The sequence below is a fragment of the Cygnus olor genome, chromosome 1 (assembly GCF_009769625.2).
Source record: "Cygnus olor isolate bCygOlo1 chromosome 1, bCygOlo1.pri.v2, whole genome shotgun sequence".
NCBI lineage: Eukaryota > Metazoa > Chordata > Aves > Anseriformes > Anatidae > Cygnus > Cygnus olor.
The window spans coordinates 4,425,047-4,447,101 of record NC_049169.1 but is presented as its reverse complement, the minus strand read 5'-3'; the positions used below and the strand labels follow the sequence as shown (position 1 = coordinate 4,447,101).

The 22,055-nt window shown below is 45.3% G+C and overlaps 1 protein-coding gene across 1 annotated transcript in view; it reads right to left on the bottom strand.

Annotated features, from left to right (window-relative positions):
• Nucleotides 1-2,411, bottom strand: part of LOC121064708 (store-operated calcium entry regulator STIMATE-like) — a 33,977-nt gene extending 31,566 nt beyond the window's left edge. Inside the window, exon 1 of the mRNA XM_040546625.1 lies at nucleotides 2,201-2,411. Coding sequence (XP_040402559.1) covers nucleotides 2,201-2,309 — 109 coding nt within the window. The 5' untranslated portion in view covers nucleotides 2,310-2,411. The remainder of the gene's footprint in view (nucleotides 1-2,200) is intronic.
• Nucleotides 2,412-22,055: the final 19,644 nt, after the last annotated feature.

Below are 22,055 nucleotides of genomic sequence, written 5' to 3'. Positions count from 1 at the left end.
GCCTCCAAAACCACAGCGGGCAGGTGGGAAGGTTTACAACCCAAATTTTTATTTGATTGCCAAGTGGGGCTGAGTTGCACCCAGAGCAAGCCCAGGACCACAGTGCAATTTGACTTGACTACATTAGAAGACAGGGCTTGGAAAAGCAAGAAAATATTCATAAGCTGAAAGGGACTGTCCTCACTGCTGCTCATGGTGATGGGGGTGAGCTTAATATAACCGCATTAAGATAAAGCTGGGCATCCTCTACCTGTGGGTCACAGTTACACCCCATAAAGGACCTGTTTCACATACACCACGTTGAGGGGAGCGCACATCCCACTCTTCCTCCTACATTGAAACAAGTTATTCCCTCTGCTGCTGAAGATCCTTTGCTCTAAATTAACCTTTCATAGCCTTTGCAGCAGGCAAAAGTGGCCTGAGGGAACCCAGCGAGCTGTCCTAACCCCACTTCACACTACAGGTGACAGATCCACATGCTTAAATATTCTCTTCCAGGCTCGCATTCAGCCTGTGCTTCGCTGTCTAGATGTGCACTTGACACAGCATCACTTCAGGTAGTCCCACAGGACTGACTTCCAGCTCAGTGTGCAGCCAGGCTCTCCTACCAGCCTGGCAGGAGGTAATCCTCCCACAGCCCCAAGAGACAGAAAAATCAAGGCCACAAACTCTAATAACAACATATAAACTTATCCATCCTGCTGGAGACTGTACGTGTGACCCTACGTATTCTGTACATGTACCCTTGTGAGCACAACCCACAGATAAGCACCTGCAAAATCTCGCTTAGCATCATGCTATCATTAATCCTAATTCCTCTAGATGTTTCTGTGTTCTCTGAGCAGTAATTGCACAGTTTGGAAACTTTATGCATTCAAATTTAAGCTCCAGTGATGGCTCTGTCCCCACACCTGGATGAAGCAGTTGCCCAGCTGGCTAGTTTCTCCTAATTAGCCAAGAGGATGCTAATGATTAAAGACCTATTAGCCCTTGCACCAAGGAGGAGAGCAACAAACCCTGGGGCTGACAATTTGCCAGCAGTGGCTGTGCTCCAAAACTTTCATCCACAGGAGCATTTTGATGCAATTAATGCCCTTCATTTCACAGGACACCCCATGGGATTTACAGGCCAATACACACACATCACACACATAGGAACAGAAACACCAAGTCAGGCTGTTCTTTGGCAAACACAGGCAGCGAAGCCCTGAAGTTTGGCTACTTCTGCTAGAAAAAGCCATCAACTATCACAGGAAGAACCTGTTGCAGCTTCAGTGGCAGCCTGGCACTTGCAGCAGCCTCTGGAAGGGGTTTCCAGACAGTAGAAGAGGAGATGAGCGAGCCTCAAAATCTGCAGCTACTTAACCAAACTCAAAGCTTTCTTTCTCTGTCACCCCAGGTCTTTAAACAAGGAAAACAGATCGAGTTCTGGCACGTTACTCAGCTTGTGTTAAATCACTTAACCCAAAAGAAAAGCGACTCAGAGCTCGGAGCAAGATGCAGCTGTAGTGCGGAGAGTAAATTTTCACAGGTCTTTCAGTGCCCCCAGCTCTCCCCAGGGCTTCTCTGTTACCAACCCCTCACAGTAACACCAAAAAAAAAAAAAAAATCCTTCCCCACCCCTAACACTTCCCAGGCTGAGAAAATTAAACAAAACACCACCAGAACCCCATCAGGGGAAGCAGTGCTCTCATCCAGCAGCACCATACCTGACTCTGCCTATTTTTCTCAGTCCTCCCAGCAAACTGTCCTCTTACAGCACAACTTTTCACCCTTCGTTAAACTTTTCTAAGCAGCTGAGCTCAAACCAAGCCCATCTTTCCATACTAGCGCTGAAAGCCCATGGTGCTTGATCAAGATTAAGATTAACATTGCTCAGATTAAGGCTTCACACGCCAGTTTTAACAGCAAGCACTCAGCACCCCAACCACCACAAATCACTGCACCCCCTCTGCTCCAAACCCTACGGTTTGCATGCAAACCCTCTACACCCTATAAATAAAAACCCCTATAAACACCTTATAAATAAAGAGCCCCCCCCAGCAGCACCGAGCAACGGCAATTTAGCAACACCCCCACCACCCCATCCCAGCACCCCCTGCACCCCCGCACCCCCTGCACCCCCTGCATCCCCAGCACCCCCACCATCCCCAGCGCCCCGGGGCAGGGTGCCCGGCTCGGGGGGCGATGGGGGACTCACACATGAGGGTGCTGAAGGCGCAGAGGGCCAGCAGTGCCTGCAGCAGCACACCGAAGCGCCCCAGCAGCGCGCCGCTGCCGCAGCCGTGAGCCGGCCGGGGGGCGGCCATGGCCGGGGGGGGAGCGGAGTGGAAGCGGAGCGGGAGCGGAGCGGAACCGGAGTGGAAGCGGAGCGGTCCCGCTGCCTACAAAGCGGAGCCGCCGCCGCTCCCGTCCCCGCCCCGGTCCCGGCTGCTGAGGGCACACCCGGGGGCGGGGCGGTGGGATGGGGACGTGGGGGGGGCCTGGGGGTGTTTGGGGTCCTGGAGGGGTTTGGGATCCTGGGGGGGGGGGGGGGATGTGTGTGCGGTCTCGGTAGTATTTGGGGTGTTGGGATGGAGGGGTCCCGGTGGGCTTTGGAGGGGTTGGAATTGGGAGGGAGGGCTGGGGTTCTGGTGGGATTTGGGGTGTTGGGATGTGTGTGGGGGGTCCCAGTGGGGTTTGGGGCATTGGGATGGGGTGTGGGTTGGGGTCCCGGTGGGTTTGGGGTGTTGGGATGGGCTGGGGGTGTCCCGGTGGGGTTTGGGGGGCCCTGGAGGGGTTGGGGTGTTGGGACGGGGGGTGGGAGGGGTTCTGGTGGGGTTTGGAGGGTTGGGATTGGAAGGGAGGGAGGGTTGGGATGCCGGGGGCTTTGGGGTGTTGGAATGGGGGGAGAGGGATTGGGGTCCCAGTGGGGTTGGGGAGGGGTGGGGGTTGGGGTCCTGGTGGGGTTTGGGGTGTTGGTGTGGGGGAGGGGTTGGGGTCCCAGTAGGTTTAGGGTGTTGGGATGGGAAGGGAGGGTTGGGATCCTGCTGGGCTTGGGGTGTTGGGATGGGGAAGGAGGGTTGGGGTCCCGGTGGGTTTGGGTTGTTGGGGTCCTGGTGGGATTTGGGGATTACGATGGGGAGGGGGGGGTTGGGGTCCCACTTGGGATTGGGGTGCCAGGCTGAGGCAGGTCCCAATGGGGTTTAGGGTGCTGGAATGGGAAGGGTAGGGAGGATTCCTGAAGAGTTTGGGGTGCCAGGCTGGTGGTGAGGGGGATCCCAGTGGGGTTTGGGGTGTTGAGCTGGGGAGGGTGGGTAGGAGACCCAGTGGGGTTCTGGGTCTCAGGATGGGTGTCCTGGTGGGATTTGGGGTGCTGGGATGGGAAGGATCCTGGCTGGGTTTGGGGCGGCGAGCTAGGGAGGGAGGATGGGGCTCCTGGATGATCTGAAACACTGCAGGGACTGCTGATGGGGTCTGGATCTCAAACAGCACCCTCAAACCTGTGTTTTCTGCTGCTCCACCTGACACAGCTCCTGGCCCCCTTTACAGCTGCCCCCAGAGTGCTGCTTTCACTTTTTTCTGTCTTTTCAGTATCTTTGTGGCCCTCTTTAGGGAGCACTGAGGTCCCGTGCCTGAGTTTTCCTCCCTGACTTAGAGACGTAGGAGCTTGCATCTCGTTACAAAACCGAGCGGGCTGCAAATCTCATCATATTGCATGACTCCGAGCAATGGCCTTAAAAGCAACGATAAACGTTACAAAAGTGAAAAAAGAAAATCATGGGAACTGTCCCACAGCTGAGCCAACACATCAACATACCAACCAGAAACAGTCCCTCCTTTTTTCAAGGGAGAAGCGAATTGTGGGCTGACAGATGCTCAAGTCACCAGCTCTAATCACAGTTTAATCACGAGTTCAATCAGCAAGCTGGAAGTTTGATCTTGCTAAGTCATTTTCAGCTGATTTCATATGTGTAGTAATCGGTAGCTTCATTAAAAGGTTTGTTCCCCTGGGTTGGTAAACCTGTTTGTGTCTTGCAATCAGTTGCCTCTATATTAAATTCTACATCAAATATTAAAGCTGATATTCTTACATAAAGCCAGCTGAACACCCTGGTAGCATCTATTAAGCAAGTATGTATCTCAACAGAGATTTATTTAGGATCTAACATTTTACATTTTCTTAAATTTCCTAGGCTGCTGTTAAAGAAGCATTTTCAAGAATTGGATCCTGGATGATAATTTTTCACCTGGGAATTACCTCAGACTCTATTTGCCCAAGTACAGCACAGCTGTTGGAGAACACGGACAAGACAAAAAAAAAAAGCATTTAAACTAGATTGGTATTTCTTAAAACTTCATTTTCTTTGAATAACCTTCACATTATCCATCAAAGATGGTATGTGGGATGCACCAGCGGGTTGCACAAGGGGAAAGTCTTCCCAAGGCTGTCCCACCCATTGTGCATCCTCCCTGTTCCTGCTGATTTCTCCTTGCTGCCACATTCAGCAATGGAAAGTTGTCCGAAACCTTATTTCTGAGTGCAGATACATTTACAAGAGAGCCCGGTACCTCGCATGTGTGAAAACATGCAGGCTATAAAAAGGGCAATAAAGAGAAAAACCCCAATTTCGCCCCTTCCCCTCCCTTCCTTGAAGAAGGAGGCAGCTGTCCCTGAGCGGCTTCTCCACACTCCACCGTGAAACCACAGCCTTGGCTTAGCAAAAACATGATTTGCACTTCAAAATATTTTGATTTTCTGAACCCATGAAAAAAAAAATAATAAAGCTCAGCTGTACCAGATGTAGAGTCTGTGCGCTCAGGCTCCTAAATTTCTGTTGTATTATTTTGGCATCTAAGATGCCCTGCAGCTGTCTCCCTGCTTTTTTTCCACAGGGATTTCCATCTCTTTGCAGAGGCACAGAGGCTTTGGGTGCTGTTTACCCCCAGCCCTTCTCCAAAAACCACAGCTGCTAACCCCATATCAGCGGGTTGGTGCCTTTAAGTTCCACATCTCAATTTGTTGTTTTCCTTGAGAAAATTCGCCTTTGGGAATTTGCCTAAGTGGGATTTCAGCCACAAATCACTCTCTGGGTATTTCCATCCCTCTCTGCCGATGGTGCAGACAGCTGATGGGCGCTCAGCCATCGTTCACAAAGCCTTGTGAACCAGCATCACGGTGCTAAAACTTTTTTTATTTTTTCTTTCTCCCAAACTTGCTTAGCAGGCAGGGCACTGATAATGGCAAAGGCGGCTGTCATTTCCCTGGTGGGAGTGGATTTTATCCTCACTGTTGATGCAAAGCTGTTTTCCAGGCAGACACTTTGGATGAGTTCAGAGAGAAAATGTGTTCCCTTATCTGCCCAGGGTAAGGCCCTTGAAAGCTGGGTAGTGGCAGGGCTTTCCAGGCAATCTCACCGATAGAGAGGAGAAGGGCTGTGATCCTTCCTTTACCCTTAGCCTTGGTTGGATAAAAGTCTGGAGAGGCTCACGGGGCATTGGTCACTTGACGCTGATTTTCTTCCATCTGTCTTTGTGAGCTTACAGAAATACGGATGAGAATTATTAATGCCACTTGCCAAAATAGCAAAGTTAAGGAAAAGGAAACCACGTAAGAAAAAGGAAACCAAGTAAGCAGCTGTGCCAGAAATTCCCTAAGAACTAGAAATTAAAAAGGAGTAATAGAAAGAAAATAAAGACCCAATAAAACTTAATTTAAATATTAGAGCATGGGTGTAAACTTAAAATCAAAAAAGCCAAGACACCAAAATAGTTTTGTGTAACCAGGGATGCAAAAAGCAGTCCTGGCAATTCTGTACACGCATGAAAGCCAGAAGAAAATGAAGGATGGGGGAAATCTGTGAATTCTCGGAGTGGAAAATCGAATAATGGAAACCACAGAAAATTTCACTCTATAAAAAAGGATTAGCCAGGCCCAGATGGCAAGTAAAATTAATTCAAAACAAGGGGAGAAGAGAGAGAACAGGGCGAGAATAGGTTAAAAGATGAGATGAGGCAAATATGAGGTATCCAAGGGCCTGAAGAAACGGGTGCAGGAGGAACTAAGTGGGCAGGGAAGGAGGTGGCTTTTTTGGGATTAAGAGAGGGAATGTGGCAAGGGGGTGTCAGAGGACTGGAGAAGGGCAAGCATTGTGCATGTCCCTGGGGACTGGAGCCCGGCCACCTTTATTCAAGTTATATATGTATACTATATATATATATATATATACATACACAGGACATACTATTGAAAATTATCAGACTACCAATTTATAAGCACCTAGAGGATGAGCACCTAGGGGTAATAAAAAACAGCTAGCATGGATTTGAAAAGAATAAATCACGTCGAGCCAGTTTCATTTTCTGCTCCGAGGGGGCAGCGGGGCTACTGGATAGCAGGGGGCAGAAGCCTGGCCATGCCTTGACTCGAGGAAGGCTTTTCTTGCTGCCCTGGTGACTCTCGTAAATCAGCTGGGAATATCTGGCTGCCTCGAGCTCTGCGGGAGGCAGGAGCAGCACCTCCCTGCAAACCCCCATAAATGCTCTGAAAGCCATTTGCTGCTGCACTGGGAGAGGTGCAAGTGCTCTCAGGTAGGTATCTCAAGTTAGGTAAGGGAAATACCACCCCTAGGTGACGAGCAAAGCTATCAAACTAGGAGAATATGCAAACATTTTTGGAGGTTAGGGTGAGAATTAGAAATAATTTCATGACATTGGAGGGATGTTCTGAAGTCAACAGAATGAAATGCAGCAAGTGATGGGGAGGGAGAATGAATGGGGCATCCCTGGGTGGGAAGAGGATGGGGGGAGGAGTGGGGGTGTAAATGGCCAGCAGAAAAAGTGTAAGTCGGTAAAAAAAAGGTGTTGCAGGGAAAGCACACCCTGTTCTGAGAGGTCATTGGGAGTGTTTCATGGAAAATTTGGGACGGTTGCTCCATTGTCTCCAGTCTTCAGCACAGTTTTGTTATCACACAAAGAGGTGTGCACGCTGGAGTGGGGAGGAAGGTGAGAAAAATGGCAAGCATTTGAGAGAGTGGGAGTGTGAAAGAAAATGGGATTATTTTATTTTATTTTTTTATTTCATTTTCTTTCCCCAGAAAAGCCTGCAGGAGCAATAGGCATCATTGGGGAACAGCTTCTACAAAACTACTTCGTGTAGAGGAATTATTATAAAGGGTTGTTTTCCATGTCTACCTGTTTGTTTCTCAAAAGGACAGCACTTCTATGAGTTATCTTTGCATCTCTTCTGGCTGAGAAGACAATGACTGAGAGAACCAGGTGTTAATTTGGGGCTCAAAGGCAGCATGCTTGTTCACTTGAGTTGCAGCGGTGGGGCCCCATAACCCCAGGAGCACAGGGAAGGGCATCTCATTAATCATTGAAACCCAACCTCGACCAAGGACATCAGGGCATTTTCCATACCAGTCCCACCCTACGTGGGCCTGCCGGTGGGCTCAGCACCCACATCAGTGTTAAGCAGCATCAGCAAGAGGAGCACTTAGCAGCATGGATTGGTGCAAGTGTTTGGGGCTGGCCAGATCTGAAAATGCATAAAATAAGTCCGTGGTGTCGAGCTAGATTAAGGTGTTGGGCTGTTGGTGGTGGTTGGCTAGTTCACTCTGTCCACCAGCAGCTCAGCGACAGCCCCAAGTGTCAGAAAAAAAAAGTAATTAAAAAGTGTTAAAAAAATGAACAGAAATGCTGATTTTTACAACACCACGACATTGGTTTCTTCAACTCACTTGCCCCATAAGGACTCAGGTGTTTTGTCTCCCTGAGGTCCTCAGTGTGATGGCAGGGATGAGGAATGTCTGCAGACAGTTTCTGCTGCAAGCTGGAGGTGGGCACAGAAAACTGCCCTCTTTGGGATGACACTGACGTAAATTATTTATTTGATTTTATTTCTCATCTGGTGGAGAAACTGCTTCTGAAACAGGGTCCCTTGTGAAAGCTTTCTTTAACTGATACTTGAAACAGACTTCATTCATGCTGCCAGCAGGCAATGATCCCTGCTGATTAAAGAGTAAATAGACCCTATTCTTGCTGAATTACTTCTTTTTATACAGGGTCTGGAACATTTAACAGTCAGTTTTAGCTTATATTCATAAGAAGACGGCCAACACCAATTTTAACATCCAGCAAGACTTAGTATTGCAGGACACTCCAAGGAGTCACTGTCAAGATAATTCTTCTGTGTATTCAATAAGTGCTTTAGCTGTGTTATTATGAGAGGTTCAATGTCTAGCATGGAGTGAACGGGAACAGCTTCACACCTTACAGGGCCTGTGATATTGTTTGTGTAGTGCGTTTGCGTGCCCTCGGCTGTTCTGGGGCAAATCTGTCCTTTTGAGCACTCCCACGGCATGGCCATCCCTTCTCCTGAGCTAGAAGGCAAACATGGAAGGTCCTACACCATTGCAGAGGGACCTCCAGGTACTACTGTCCCTACAGAAATGATGTCCTACATCAGGGTGGACCCTCTCTGCGTCCTACATTGCCCTACATCCCTACAGGGATGACAATCCTACACCACCCTGCATCCCTACAGTGTTCCTACTTTATCTCTGGCTGCAGACTTCAGTGATGGCAGGGCAGCTCATCTTCACCAGCGCAAGCAATTGGAGGCCAGACCTTGCTCCTGAGTCCTGCCAAGAGCTCAGCCGCTGAGAAATCCCCTTTCAACCCTACCGGTGCCCTGGAGTGCAGAATCCTTCCTGGACCCGCCCGTTCACCCACTGTTTGTGGGGCTCCAGCCTGATGGGAGAATGATTTAATGATTAATCATGATAATCATGAGAGTGGACCGAAAGCCTAGTTTTAATGACTGGCTTTACTATGGCATTTGTACATTGTATTGGGAGCCCTGCGAGTAATTGCCAAGATGATGTTGTGCACCTTTAAGTCAGATCACTCTGCTGTGTATAGGGAAACTCCTAAGAAGCTTAATCTGGCACAACTGATGAGGGTGGTGAACCGCAGAGCTGGGGCAAGAGGCTGGGATATCTCAGATTGACTGCCACTGAAATGGAGGTATCGTATACCTATACCCATACCCTAACAAGTGAGAGGAGACAGCCCAGCAAGGATTGCCTAACTGGACTACATGCACCCATCTAAGCACACCCAGGGTCAGCTCTAGATTTCCTGAGGAGGTCCATTTTGATAGGATATTTTATTATTATTTGTGACTCTGTAATGCCTAGAAATCCCACCTGAGATCAGAGCTTCCCTGTGGATGCTGTGCAAGTACATGCAGGACAGTCATCACATCAGATGTCTGCACCCCTAAGTGCTTATAGAGGTAAGATGATCCCCAGGTTTGTGGCTATTTAGATAAGAATAGAAGCGATCTGAAGGCTCAAAATCTGCTTTTCTGATAAATTTATTCCTTGAAGATGAGACTTCCTTCCCAAACAGGAAAAGAAAAGTTGCGGTACAATTTCAGTCTGCTCTTTGTGCTGCCTGGCGCAGGGCTGATGCCCTAGGTCTGAATTGCGACAGAGTGGATTTAGGTTCACATCAGGAAGCCTTTTCCAGGAGCAAGGATGGTTAGGAGGTGCTGTAAGCTGCTGGGGGAAAGCATCACATCACTTGTCTGTCCATGTGTCTCGCACCCTTCACTTGGCAGGATCAGACTCCTGCTCAGAAAAAAAAATAATAAATGTAAGGAAAAAAAAAAATCAGTTACGGTTTTGTTCTTTACAGCTCTTCTGTCTCTCTGACAGGTCTGAGATCTCCCCAGGGGAAAGAGGGCCACAGAAGTGGGTATGGATGAGGCCTTTCAGATCTTTTGCTGGAATCTGACTTTCTGGGTAACAATTTATGAGGAAAGATCACTTAGGAAACGGGGACCTACCCAACTGACGAAATGCTAAATATTCACAAAATTCATGTACCATGAACCAGAGAAGACCTTGATTATTTTCCCCTGAGTTGTATTGCTCATCAAGAGCATTGAAATAAAATGTTAATTTGCCAAGACCTGGCGAATATTCACTGCTCCCAAGCCTTTCTTCAATTAGCACTTGAAAACCACAGGTTCCTTCACGAGCCACCCTTGATGTTTTATGAATGTTATCGCTAAGACAGTTTTGACTTCCTTTAATGCATTTTTTACAGCTACGGTAGTGATATTATTTCAGTTCAAGCTGCAGACTGTCATCCTGAGAAGAGACCTCAGCTACCTCTCATGGGATATTTCTAAAGCAGCAAATTCTACCTAACTTTAAGCTAATAACCTGCCAGAGGACTCCGTTTCACTTCTACGGTGCAATCTCAGCTGCAGAAGTAGTGGTTAGGGGCATAATGAAGCGTGGTGCAAGTGCACAGGTACAGAAAAGCTTTCAGAAGAGGACTGAATCCTTTGGCTAAGTTTCACCCTTTGGATTAGTGTGGGAGGTTTTTTTTTTTTTTCCATAAAAGCAGCTGAGTGTGCAGGAAGCAGGGTGGTCATGAAAATGATGATGGGTACTGCAGCAAATAAGCTTTCTTGTAATTCAGGAAGAAGCCTGACTTCAGCCTGGAAACCTCATTGAAATGTGCTCCTGTGCTAACTTACTGTGTTTCTTCCCAGGGATTGCTAAAAAAAAAAAAAAAAAAAAAAAAAAAAAAAAAACAGAAACCAAACCAACCAACCAAATAATAATAATAATAATTACAACAACAACAACAACAACAACAACAATAATAATAACCAAAAACAAACAAACACAAAACCAAACCAAACATGAACTGTCTTTGAACTGTTATTTGTTACTTTCCTACCTGGTGTCTGATGAGAAACATGCACTCCCTTTCTTCAGGATAAAACTCACTTGTGCAGACAGCCAAGTTCTTGGTAGATGTAAGAGAAGCACAAGGAGAGCCCGTAATGATCACACTGGAAATGAAATGGGTGGGAGGAACAAAAGCAATGAGGCTTGTGTTAAACTTCTCAGGATCTTAATGCCCAGTGTGTGTCCCAGCCCAGTCCATTACCCAACCAACAAACATTGGTTTTGCACCGTAGGAAGCAAATGTTGCAGAAGGCAGAAGAAGGGGTTAGCCTGAGACAGTTCTCCTGGAGGACCACGTGCTGATGTCTTAATTGGGTATTTGGGTTTAATCCCTGCTTACTGACTTCCTCTGTTTAAGCAAGAAACAAAAGGAAAATACCAAGGAGGGAATTGCTCATTTATTCTGTGACAGGTAACCTGAAATCTGGTGGTAACAATAATCTGGCTCTAAAATACGCACTCCACTGTTAGTATTCTTCATCCATTATGAGACCCAGTGGTTTTCCCAAGCAGTGGATGCAGTGACGAGATTGTTTAGGTTAGACCCACATTTTCTGAATTCAGGAGGAATTTTTTTTACTGGCTCCAGCTGGCGTTAGATCAGATCTGTGAATCGCATCCTCAGATGAGCTCTGCTACAAAGCAGTCTCAGCTGAATGAGTCAATTTTTCGGAGATGTGCTCTCACATTTTAGTACCCAAACAGTGGACCCGTGCCACAACAGCCAACATACGCCTGCTCTTCGTGCAGAACTACTAAAGCATAAAGATACACAAACTCTGCTCTAAGCTGTTTAAAGGGAACCCCAGTGCTCAGCTGGGTAAGCACAGCTCGCAAGCCATGCTCTAATCCTTTCTCTGATTCCCAAAGCCTGCAGTGTGTGTGGATGCAAAGCTTTGAGAAATGCATGGCAGCTGCCCAGAGAAGCTGTGTTGCAGAGCAGTCAGTGCTTTTTGCTGCATTTCCATCTTTAGCAAGAGAAAACGTTTGAAGGGACAGGGCAGGACAGCAGCCACTACAGATATTTGTACAAATGCATCCCATCCTACAGCCCTGCTTTTGCTTTCCATAACTGCCTGAAATACTTCCCAAAGTTTTGCAGATTAGATTTTAAAGCTCTGATTTCTTTTATTATATATGGATATACAATACGGATCACGGAAAACCTACCTGTTGACCCCCTGCCTGGCTTGTCACTGCTACTGTTACTGAGATGTACCTAAAGAGCACCTTGGATATTTCTGCGCTGTGCTGCCATGCTATTCTGTGCCCATAGTTTGTTGTCTGTATAAATTGGAAAAAAAAAAAAAAAAAAGGAAAAAAAAGAAGAAAAAAAGGCAAATAATAATAATAAAAAAAGCACTGTCTTGGTTAAAGCTAGAGCTGCTTTTACTTCTGAGCACTGCTCTACAGGAACAGTCAAGACAGTCATGGTGACCTGAATGGTGACTAGAAGTGGAATCTAGTCCAAGCTAATCCTTGTGCCTTCTATGCTACTCACTTGGACTTCCTCTAGTCACTGTGAGGCCTCTTTGGTGGCAATTCCTCAACCCCTGCCCCTGGGGAGACCCTCTGTATCATGTGAACTGCTGATGGAGGTGAGGTTGGTCTCAGAGCCTTCACCGCCTGACAGGGCGAGAGTGAGAAGTCAAAGTGTTAGGAGTATAGGCTGGCAAAGCCCTGGGAGTAGCAGTCAGGATGATCACTTAGAAGATTGAGGGATTTGCCCTGGGGAGCAGAGCCAGGTCACAGCACTGCCTACATTTTATTAATGACACCCCCATACCCAAACTTGGAACCCTGACTGAGATTGTGTTGGAAACACACTATGTGGTGAGCAGAAATAGAAGCAAAAATTATTTACCCCAGGGAAAACATCTTTGTGATGGACCCTACAAACTCCTGTATTTCCTTGATTTTTATTTATTTATTTATTTTTTTGAGCTGGTTGTTTGTAAGTGCAGTGCCCACTCCAGACCTGCAGCTCTGTTACAGGCACCGTAGTGCTCACACCAGGCTTTGCATTTGATGTTGCTTCTCAAGACTTTAAATGGAAGTGGCTCTTTCAGATGCTGGGGCTGAATATCAAACTGTGCTGCAGGGTTTTGCATTCCTGCAAGGACTGACATTTAGGAAAGATGTCACATGCTTCAATGAATACCAAACCAGGGATAAGGTTTGGGAAAAGTGTGAAGAAATGGTGTTTTCTGATGTAAAGGTGTAGTTTCAGAGGGTTCGTGCAATCCCTCACTTGAGGCCAACCATAAAGAAGAATGGGCACACAAGAGGATATAGGAGAATGGGCACACAAAAAAAGTGCAGTCATTCTCAGAAGGAGCTTGTAAAAATATCTGAATTTATAGTTAGGAAAAATGATCATGATTTGCTAGGCTGCAGAAAATAGCCAGGGAAGACAATGGTTTTGCCTGGAAACTAGTGTAGCAGTATCTTAAGACAAAAAACCTAATGCTACCGAGGAGTTGAGGAAGCAAGGGAGGTGGAAATGCTGCAGAGAAATCCTACAGTCCACAAACCATGGAGCTCTCAGGGGGCAGCCTTAAGGACTACAGGTGGCGTGAAAGCAAGCATCAGCCTGAGCTGTGTCCTTTCTTTTGCCAAAGATGCTCTATTAGTATGAAGTGAATTGAAAAATGGAACAAAGTGTGGGTAAAGTCTGCCTAATGAGCACAGGAAAAAGGAAAAATAATACTACTTTTGGGAAAGATGCAGGAGGTGGCTGCATCTATGCTTGGGGTATCATGTAGGACATAAACTGAAGCTCTGTAGATGTAAACTGGACACTGTTCCAAGACAAAAATTAATATTCAGGAAATAGGGCACCTGCATTTGGATTAACAATGCACAAATATTATTAGTAGGATCCATTTCAACTAACCTTACCTGTATAAAAGGTAGGAGTGCTGACAACCAACTGAGAGTTGCAAGGGGAGAAAGGAGCATTGCCACCAAGCAGACCATTTAACCAGGGTGAGATGTGAGCTAAATCGCCCTCTGTAAGCATCCATCTCTCCCCACTGACTGCAGAGGGAGCCTGGATCCCTACCTTAAATTAGAGGCGTCATCCTCAGGTAGCTGCAATTGATTGATGGAATCAAATCAACCCCTGATTCTCATTAAGGGAGTTGAAACAACGTAAGGGCATCCCTGGAGGGAGGGAGGTAGCATCTATATAAATAAAGTTAAATGTGAAGCATAGAAATAGATAAAGAAAGAGCAATATCCCCTCAGAAAGAGTACTATCCCCAAGCATATATCATGATAAAAAAAGTGTTGATTCTGCTGAAAAATTTGGTGACAAAGCAAAGCTGAAAAAAAATGTAATTAAGAAAGTGAGAGCTAAGGTGTTGGCAGTTATAACAAAAAAAAGAATGATTGCCATAAGTTCAGCACATTCATGTGTTGCTCCTAAGGAGGCTGCAGCACCTTTGGTCTGTTTTTTGATGCCCAGAACCATTAGGTACTCATCTCCCACCCAAGCCCCAGTACCGGTGGGATAGGATTCATCTCACTCAGCTACAGCTGCCTGAAGTTAGTCCATCAGTCTCAGCTAACTGTCTGAGCTCCCTCCAGAGCCCACAGAAGGAAGCAAAATTTTCTAAAGGAAATTCATTTCCTTTTAACACCACTGTCTGGAATAGTGAGATGAACTGCTCTCCAACAGCACAATCTCCCACCACTGGATTTGGACAACTCACTCCTGAACAGCTACGTCTAGTTGAGAGGAACCACAGTCTTTGCCCTGCTCTTTTTTTTGGGAGGGTTAGAAATCCATATCTGTCCTCTTCCAGCAGCTGCCTGATTGCCTTGCAGACTCCCCAGATGCCTTTTGCCAGGTATAAGCCTCTGAAAAGCAGGACTTTAACTGCTTTGTAGCTTCTGCTTGTATTGTTGCTCCAGCTTGTATATCTGTGCATCTCATCTGCTTCCTGTTCCTACAGCAGCTTTTCATTCCCTGCTACAATGAGGTGCCTAATATTAGATGGCCACAATCTCTCTCAGTGTGGGAAACAGCAAGGCTTTCAGAATAAGGGTGGTGACCTCCTCTACGCTTAGGAGGGAGCCTTGGTTGTACAGTACGTGGAGCTGTACGTGGCTTCCAGGAATAGCTGTATTGTCCAAGGCCAGAAGGGATGGGTATAACCTTGAGGCAAACGGCATCTTTCCCTTCTTTGTTAAAGAAGGGGGAAAAAAAATCTCAAAGGAAAACCTTTCCCTAAAGGAACCGAAATGTTTATTTTGCGATGTGAGAAGGTGGTTCTAAGGGTAGTTTCTTTTTTATTTATTTATTCATTTGCTCTTTGAACAAGGAGGATGTAGTATTGCTTTCCTAATGTCCTACCTAGACCACTTTGCTTGAAGACAACCACGCAAAGGGTAAGCGATTCTGTACCCATACTCACAGCTTCCCAGCAAACAGCTCTGCAAATTGGGCTCTGCCAATTGGTGATAAATAGGCATTGATTTTCTGGTGTTTGCTCCCTGGGGAAGCCAAGCAAAGATTATTTCTGTTTAGGGACTGATGTGACACATGGATCTTAGAAGCTGAAGGGTGTCTGTAGGTAAATCTGAGTTCATTGCCTGAAGGGGTCATTCAGAAACATGATTAAGTGACCATGCACATGCACAGCCACGGAAATATGCTGTTGGTTTTCTGTAAGGTTTTCAAGTAGTATTTGCAAGGCAATTTTTCCCATAAAGTCCTGAGGAGGAAAATCCTAACTATGCTTTTCATAACACAACATAGTTCTTTTAACCACAACAAAAAGTGATAGAAAATTTGTGTTTGTCCAAGTGCTTTACAGATCCCCAGTCAATATATATATGTCTTAGGCCAGGCCTATACCTCAAAAGTTTTTCTGACAATGTTGCACCAGTGAAGGGTGATGTTTTACAGCCATCTCCCTGTGACACGTGCAGTTACGTTGTTGAAAATGGAGCTTTAACTGACCTACTTATTTTTATTCATCTCACCAGAATAGCAACTCTACAGGCTGGAAAGCTTGTTTTTTGCAAGGAGAACTCTTCCCAAGCAAAGTGACTTTGGCCATCTGTTCCCACAGATCTTAGCTTTTGGCTTAGCTCAAGGTGGGGCCCCAAAACTTTGTGGCTGGGGGGAAATTGGTCAGTTACTGCATAACATTCAATAAGGTTTTGTTCTTGAATTTATTTATTTATTTTTGGTCGGTTGGTTGGTGTTTTATTTTGTTTTGTTTTCAGATTCACCCCAAATGGTGTTTCTACATAATTAAGTAGGTCTTTTCACCCTTGTCCTAGTAAAAGGCTGCTGATGTCGCAGGAGACCTGCTAGTTTAAAGCTGATGTGGAACATATGTTCTTGTCCTTTGGCCTCTTCACTACTGGATGTTACAACTGAAACGCAAAGCCTGGAATGCCCAGGGATTTCCAAAGGCCAGAAGACATCTGTTTGCAATCACAGATGTTTGCAAGTTAACACAGGGAAGAACTGATATAAGAGAGATCCAGAACTGACTCAAATTCTGGAAATTAGACATAAATTATGCTTTGATGAAGAATTAAACAGGGATAAAAGTATTGAAACATAAGAAACAGTAAAAAAAAAAAAGAAAAGAACTCGTTCATCATGATGGAACTGAAATAGGTTTGGCTTTTCTTCTCATCACCCACCTGTTTGGCAATCTTGGACTCACAGATACACCACGAATGATTACAACAAGGGGACAGTGGAGTTGGGTCCATCCCAAGACAAAAACTCACCATAAAGGCAATGCAGAGACACTGGGGGACTCTTACTGAGAATCAGCCAGGAGAAATTGGGCAGCTTGCTTAAGCTTGTTGTCTAGACTGCTCTTCCAGGCGATGACATATATACCTCTGGCATGAAATTCCTGCTGTGTGAGACATATCTGAAAGTCCTTGGGATCAAGGCACAGGAGGTGCCTGTTTATCCATAATCGCCATCAAGACAGCTTATATCAGCTACTTGTATCTGAGGGGAAGGCTGCTGTGGTGAATTTGGGGTGTGAACTTGTGTGTGAAATGGTCCTAATTAATCAGGAGTCTTTGCATCAGAGAGCATTTTCTCTGAAGACAATAGGTTCCACAAATATCTCCACAATTCAGTGTGGAGGTAAGATAACCAGGCTAGCTTACAGGAACTGATCTTGCTGTAGTAGGACGAAATGTCCATACAGGCTCATTTTACTCTGTTTTCAGCAGGGAATATATTATAACAGCCACACGGTTCCTAGATATGTGTGCTGCATCAGGGTGCAACGTTGACGCAAGAATGATTTGGGAACCTCTACCAAGCCAAAGAGGTGCAACAGGGAGTGGTGGCTGGGGGATGTGGGACATGAAAAAGGGAGGAGGTGTGACAGCAGAGCAGAAACCCACAGGGAGGTCTGAGTGACATAAATGTCAGCTTTCCTGGATGCAAAGTGGGTTTGTATCTCCAATGAGTTGCTATTTTTTCTCTGTAAACAAAGAGTAAGTTGTCCACTTGCTGCACCTATACTGAACAGCACAATAAAATATTTTTTTTTCAGCAGATGCCTATGGCTAAGGCAAAAATCATTCAAAAAATAATTTATTTCTACAGAAGGTGTGGGAGTGCTTGCCCCTGATGCTGTCTGTTCCCATTCACCCCTTTTCTTGGGCAGTATCAACATATATTCTTCCAGTGAGGTCTGTTTAATGGCACCCAATAAAATTGATTCATTACTCATTTTCTTCTTATTATCTTTCAATTGCTCCAGCTCTTGATACCACTTAAAGGGGACATTAGCTCTTGATAACCACCGTGTGCCGCTAATGTGGTAATACTCCTAGGAGAGAATGCTTTTCCTCCAGGCTTTCAATAGACCATGCGTCTTTCTCATGAACTTCTTATAATGTGTTTGGACAAGGTTGCTTTACCTGGAGGTAGACCGCCATGGTAAGGAGTGAGAACACAAATATACTTCTTGGAAAAGCTGGCTCAGGTGCTCTGTGGGTGTCAATGAGAAGCTTTTAGTGATGTGAAACTGTTTTACTCGCAGGAGCTGGCTCTTGAACTTTTCAGAAAGAAGTCTGAAACCACTGAGAGTGAACCTCAACTTCTGTGCTCCTCTTTGGCACAAAACCAAAGCTGTTTGAACTCCAGGAGAACAAAGACTTTCTGTTTCCAATCAGCCTTGGAAAATGTCCCGGGAAGGAGACAGGAGTTGCTGGCTTTGTTTTGGGGTAGGAGGGAGAATGGTTTGAACTTCTTTATGCACTGGGAAGGATTACAGTGACAGTGGATTGAAGGTAGTTTTGCAGATTCCAGTTTGTCTTCTGGGAGAAGAAATCCCCATGGACAGTCATTGAGGGCTTAATTCAAAGAGACTGAAAGCAGTGTAGATCCAGTACAGAAAACTTGTACATACAGGCATAATTTTGTCATATGAGTCGTGGCCCTATGAGAAATCTCTTCTCCCATGGGACCATGACTTCTTATCTCTTGGTTGGATTTAGGACCCTTCTCACTTAAGGGTTCAGACCAAGGGCCTTGCAGACTGGTCTGCTCCCAGTAGCCAGGTTTCTTTGTGTGGAGTCAGGGCTTGACTGGAGTGAATACACAAACGTGGGAGCTAAAAGGTCTCAAGCATATGTAAATAGCATTTACTATTTACCTTACAGTGATATGATTTTCCAAGCCAAGTAACTAGAGTGATTTCCCCCATAAGTTACAGAGGGGGTTAATATTTCAGATGTAGATGTCTAAATATATCCTTATCCAGGCAGATGGATATAACCTTAAGCATTTTACAGAATCAGGTTTCTTTTTAATTAAAGGAGCCCTTTCTTTCTTAATAACTTTAAAAACCTTATTTGCCATTAAATTCTTTAGGAGTCTCTTAGGAATACAATTTCCTGCTGCCATTTTTACACAGGTTTGGATCTCCTATCTCTTGTCACCTGTAACAAAGTGCTGTAGGAAGGAGCGTTGCTGTATTGCTTTCATGTTCTCCATCAGCCCTGGTATGGCTGGTTGTTCTAAAGCTTCATACATAATATATGTCATGTCTTAAAGCAGCCCTGTAAATGACTGTACAACTGTAAAGGTTTTAAAACTCGACTAGCCTCTAGCTACCAGCTATAAAAAGGCATTTAAGAAGACTAGCATTAAAACTACCTGGTGAGATGAAAAATGGGGTGGCAGAACGGTCTAATGATGGATCATTGGGCTGTGACCAGTCACGTGGCAAAGTCACCTTTCTGTGCCTCAAACGTGCAAGTGCTGATGCTAATCCTTTTTGGAAATTGTTCTGTAAATGCATGGTTTGCCCTCACAAGGGCCATCTTTCTCAGCACACTGAGTGAGAATTTTCTAAGGAGTCCAAAAGAAATGTTGCTTCTTTCCCACTGAATCTGAATTTGCTCTGCCTCTTTTGAAAATTAAGCCACCGCTGAACAAACACCTTTGAGTGACTTTGTATATCTTCCCATCGTTGCATTTTCTGTCTTTTTGCTATAGCAGAGTGCTCTGAAACAGCTGGACAAATGTCTTTGGAGCCTGTTCTGCCACGAGGTGGGGTCCCATATGTACTTGGGATGTATTTCTAGTGGATTTTTTTTTTTTTAAATGTTTGTGCTGAAAATCGAGTCCACTTTAAAGATTGTCATGATTAAAAGCAATTTCTTTCCCTACATCTCTTCCCTGTGCTGTTATATCAATGAGACTGGGATATGTCTCCATGTATCTAGCTCACCAGTCCCATCCTATTGCTGGGCTGGGCACAAATTATCTTATAAGAACATAGGAGTCAGACCAAACGCCCCAACTACTTCAGTTTCCTGATTTTCCACAGTGCTCATAATAAATTACAATTACATACTGCCATTTCCCCAGAACAGAATCCCAATTCCTGGTTCTAGGCTGCTTTCTTGGGTACCCTAGAAGCTCTCAATGGCATTATTGAAGTATGTATGAGGTGAGATTAATCTGAAGGTTCAAATTCAGGTGTCTTCATGTGGTCTGCATGCCCGAGCTTCCATTTTACTTGGTGGATAGCTGGTCAGTGCAGTCAGTCAAGTCTAGAGAGCAATTCAGCTCGTCCCTACCTTGGGTACCAGCTTTTTCTCAGTTGTCTTGTTCTCCAGACCCATCTGATAATCTGGCTGCTGGATCTCCATTGACGTTGAGCTTGGACACCTGGTGGTATAGACTTTGATCACCTAAAGCAAAAAAATCTTCTAGCAGATGTATCAGAAGATGTGTTGGAAACCCAATCCTTTTAATGTGGTAGTTGGAGACCAAATGGGACACCCTAAGACAAATCACAGGAGCACTGGACATCTCCATTTGGGTATTTGAATTCATCTCCTGACGCAAATAGAGGTGTCTGCATTGGCAGCACCTGGATTTAAGCTTGCTAATCTGGAGCAGTATCCCAACCACCAAACTTTGTAGGTATGTTTCTTGTAAAGCCAAATGGGAATCAAGAGCAATGTCAGTGAAAACTGCATCCTGATGATGGAGGGAGGTGCAACACACCCAAATAAACCTTTCAAATGCTAGGAAAGAGCACATCCCAATTACGTGACAGTGACATTACACCTAGCAGTTTAAGAAGTTGTATGATCTTTCATCCCTGACATTTCTAACTTCTTGCTTTTCAAACAGAAGATGTTTGCCCTGGCCCTGTCTTGTCAGTATCTCCTCCAACATCCCCCTTTGCCATAGCTCCTGCTTTGCACTCTTTGTTCATGCTAATGTATTGAGCTGCCTCTTGTGAATTCTGGAGAAATAGGATATTTCATAGACAGTAACAAAATTAATTAACACTAGACTATGAGCATGATGTGTTTACCCAAACACTACTTTAAACCCAATGCTTTTCAGCAGGCACTTCTACTTGACAGGACAGGGCAATATCCTTTTGTTTGTAAGGAGGCAAATTAAAGGACTGTGAGACAAGCACTAAGCTGATTTGTCAGGGTAAAACCTTCTCTTGTTTTACAGCATGAAATTATAGATGTGAATGTGAAAACAGAAGTTGTTTGTGCCAGGAGAATAAAAACATGATTTCCTCCTGTGTAAAGAGACATGTTCCCTGAGACAAAAAACTTTTCAGAGTAATAAAACCTATTAGGTTCTTTAAAGAACTGCATTTATATAGAATAATAGAATCATTAAGGTTGGAAAAGACCTCCAACATCATCTGGTCCAACCATCCCCCTACCACCAATGTCACCCACTAAACCATGTCCCTAAGTACCAGGTCCAACCTTTCCTTGAACACCCCCAGGGATGGTGACGCCACCACAACTATAATGAAAGGTGGTCAAAAGACCCACCCAGCGCTGGTGAAATCTTCTTGTATTTACCCTTCTCACGTTGTTTGCTGCAAGAGGAGATGTCCAGCCTCCAGGCCAAGTTGTGGCCATCCAGCTCATGGCTGGCCTCCTCCAGGGCCACCAGCTGCGCCCACTTGCATTGGTGCTTGGCCATGGTCTCCTCCTGGATTCACTTGGCGTCTCTCTGGCCCTAAGATCAGAGTTAATTTTTAGGGCAAAATGCCCGAAGATGCAGTCCAATGGAGTGGCACTTTTGTGTCGCATCCCTCCCATGGGATCCTGGCAGAGTGTCCTAAGGGTACTTGAGGTTTTGAGGCTTGCTGGGATAGTATTGGAGGACTGGGTAGGACAGAAGGAGGCAAATTTAGCATGGATCATACTGCCTACAAGGGAAATCCCCCAAGTAACCCCTGAATATGCCCAGGATTCATCTCACAGAGAACTAGTTGGTTCAATCCAAAAGAAAATCTGGGACATAATTCATATTTATGGTGCACGGCTGATACAAGAGCAACAGGAAAGTGGCACGAAAATTGGATACTTCACAATTCAGCTGAAAATACTGTAAAGTATGGCTAGCATGGGTGTCAGAATCTGTTCCTGTACTGAAGCACAGAAACCATCTCTTGTCAGAGGTGAGCCAGGGTCTGGTATCAGAGTCTAGAGTTGGCAGTAGGTAGGACATGAATTGCCAAAACGATGTGGTCTCAAATGAGACCAGAAAATCCCCTTTGTGAGAAAAAGTTCCCTTTCTGAAAGCTTTCACAAGAAATTCCTTCTTTATTTATTAACCTGCAGCCACGTCTTGCTTGACAGAATCCTAGTAAGGAAAGTATTTATATACCTTCCCTCCTGATCCCTGGACTGAGATACTTAGTCCCGAGCTCATTATGACCTTAAATATGTTACCTATTACCTTTAATGGCATATTGCAGACTCCTGCACTCATATGCATTCTTATTAAATGCGTTTAGCAAC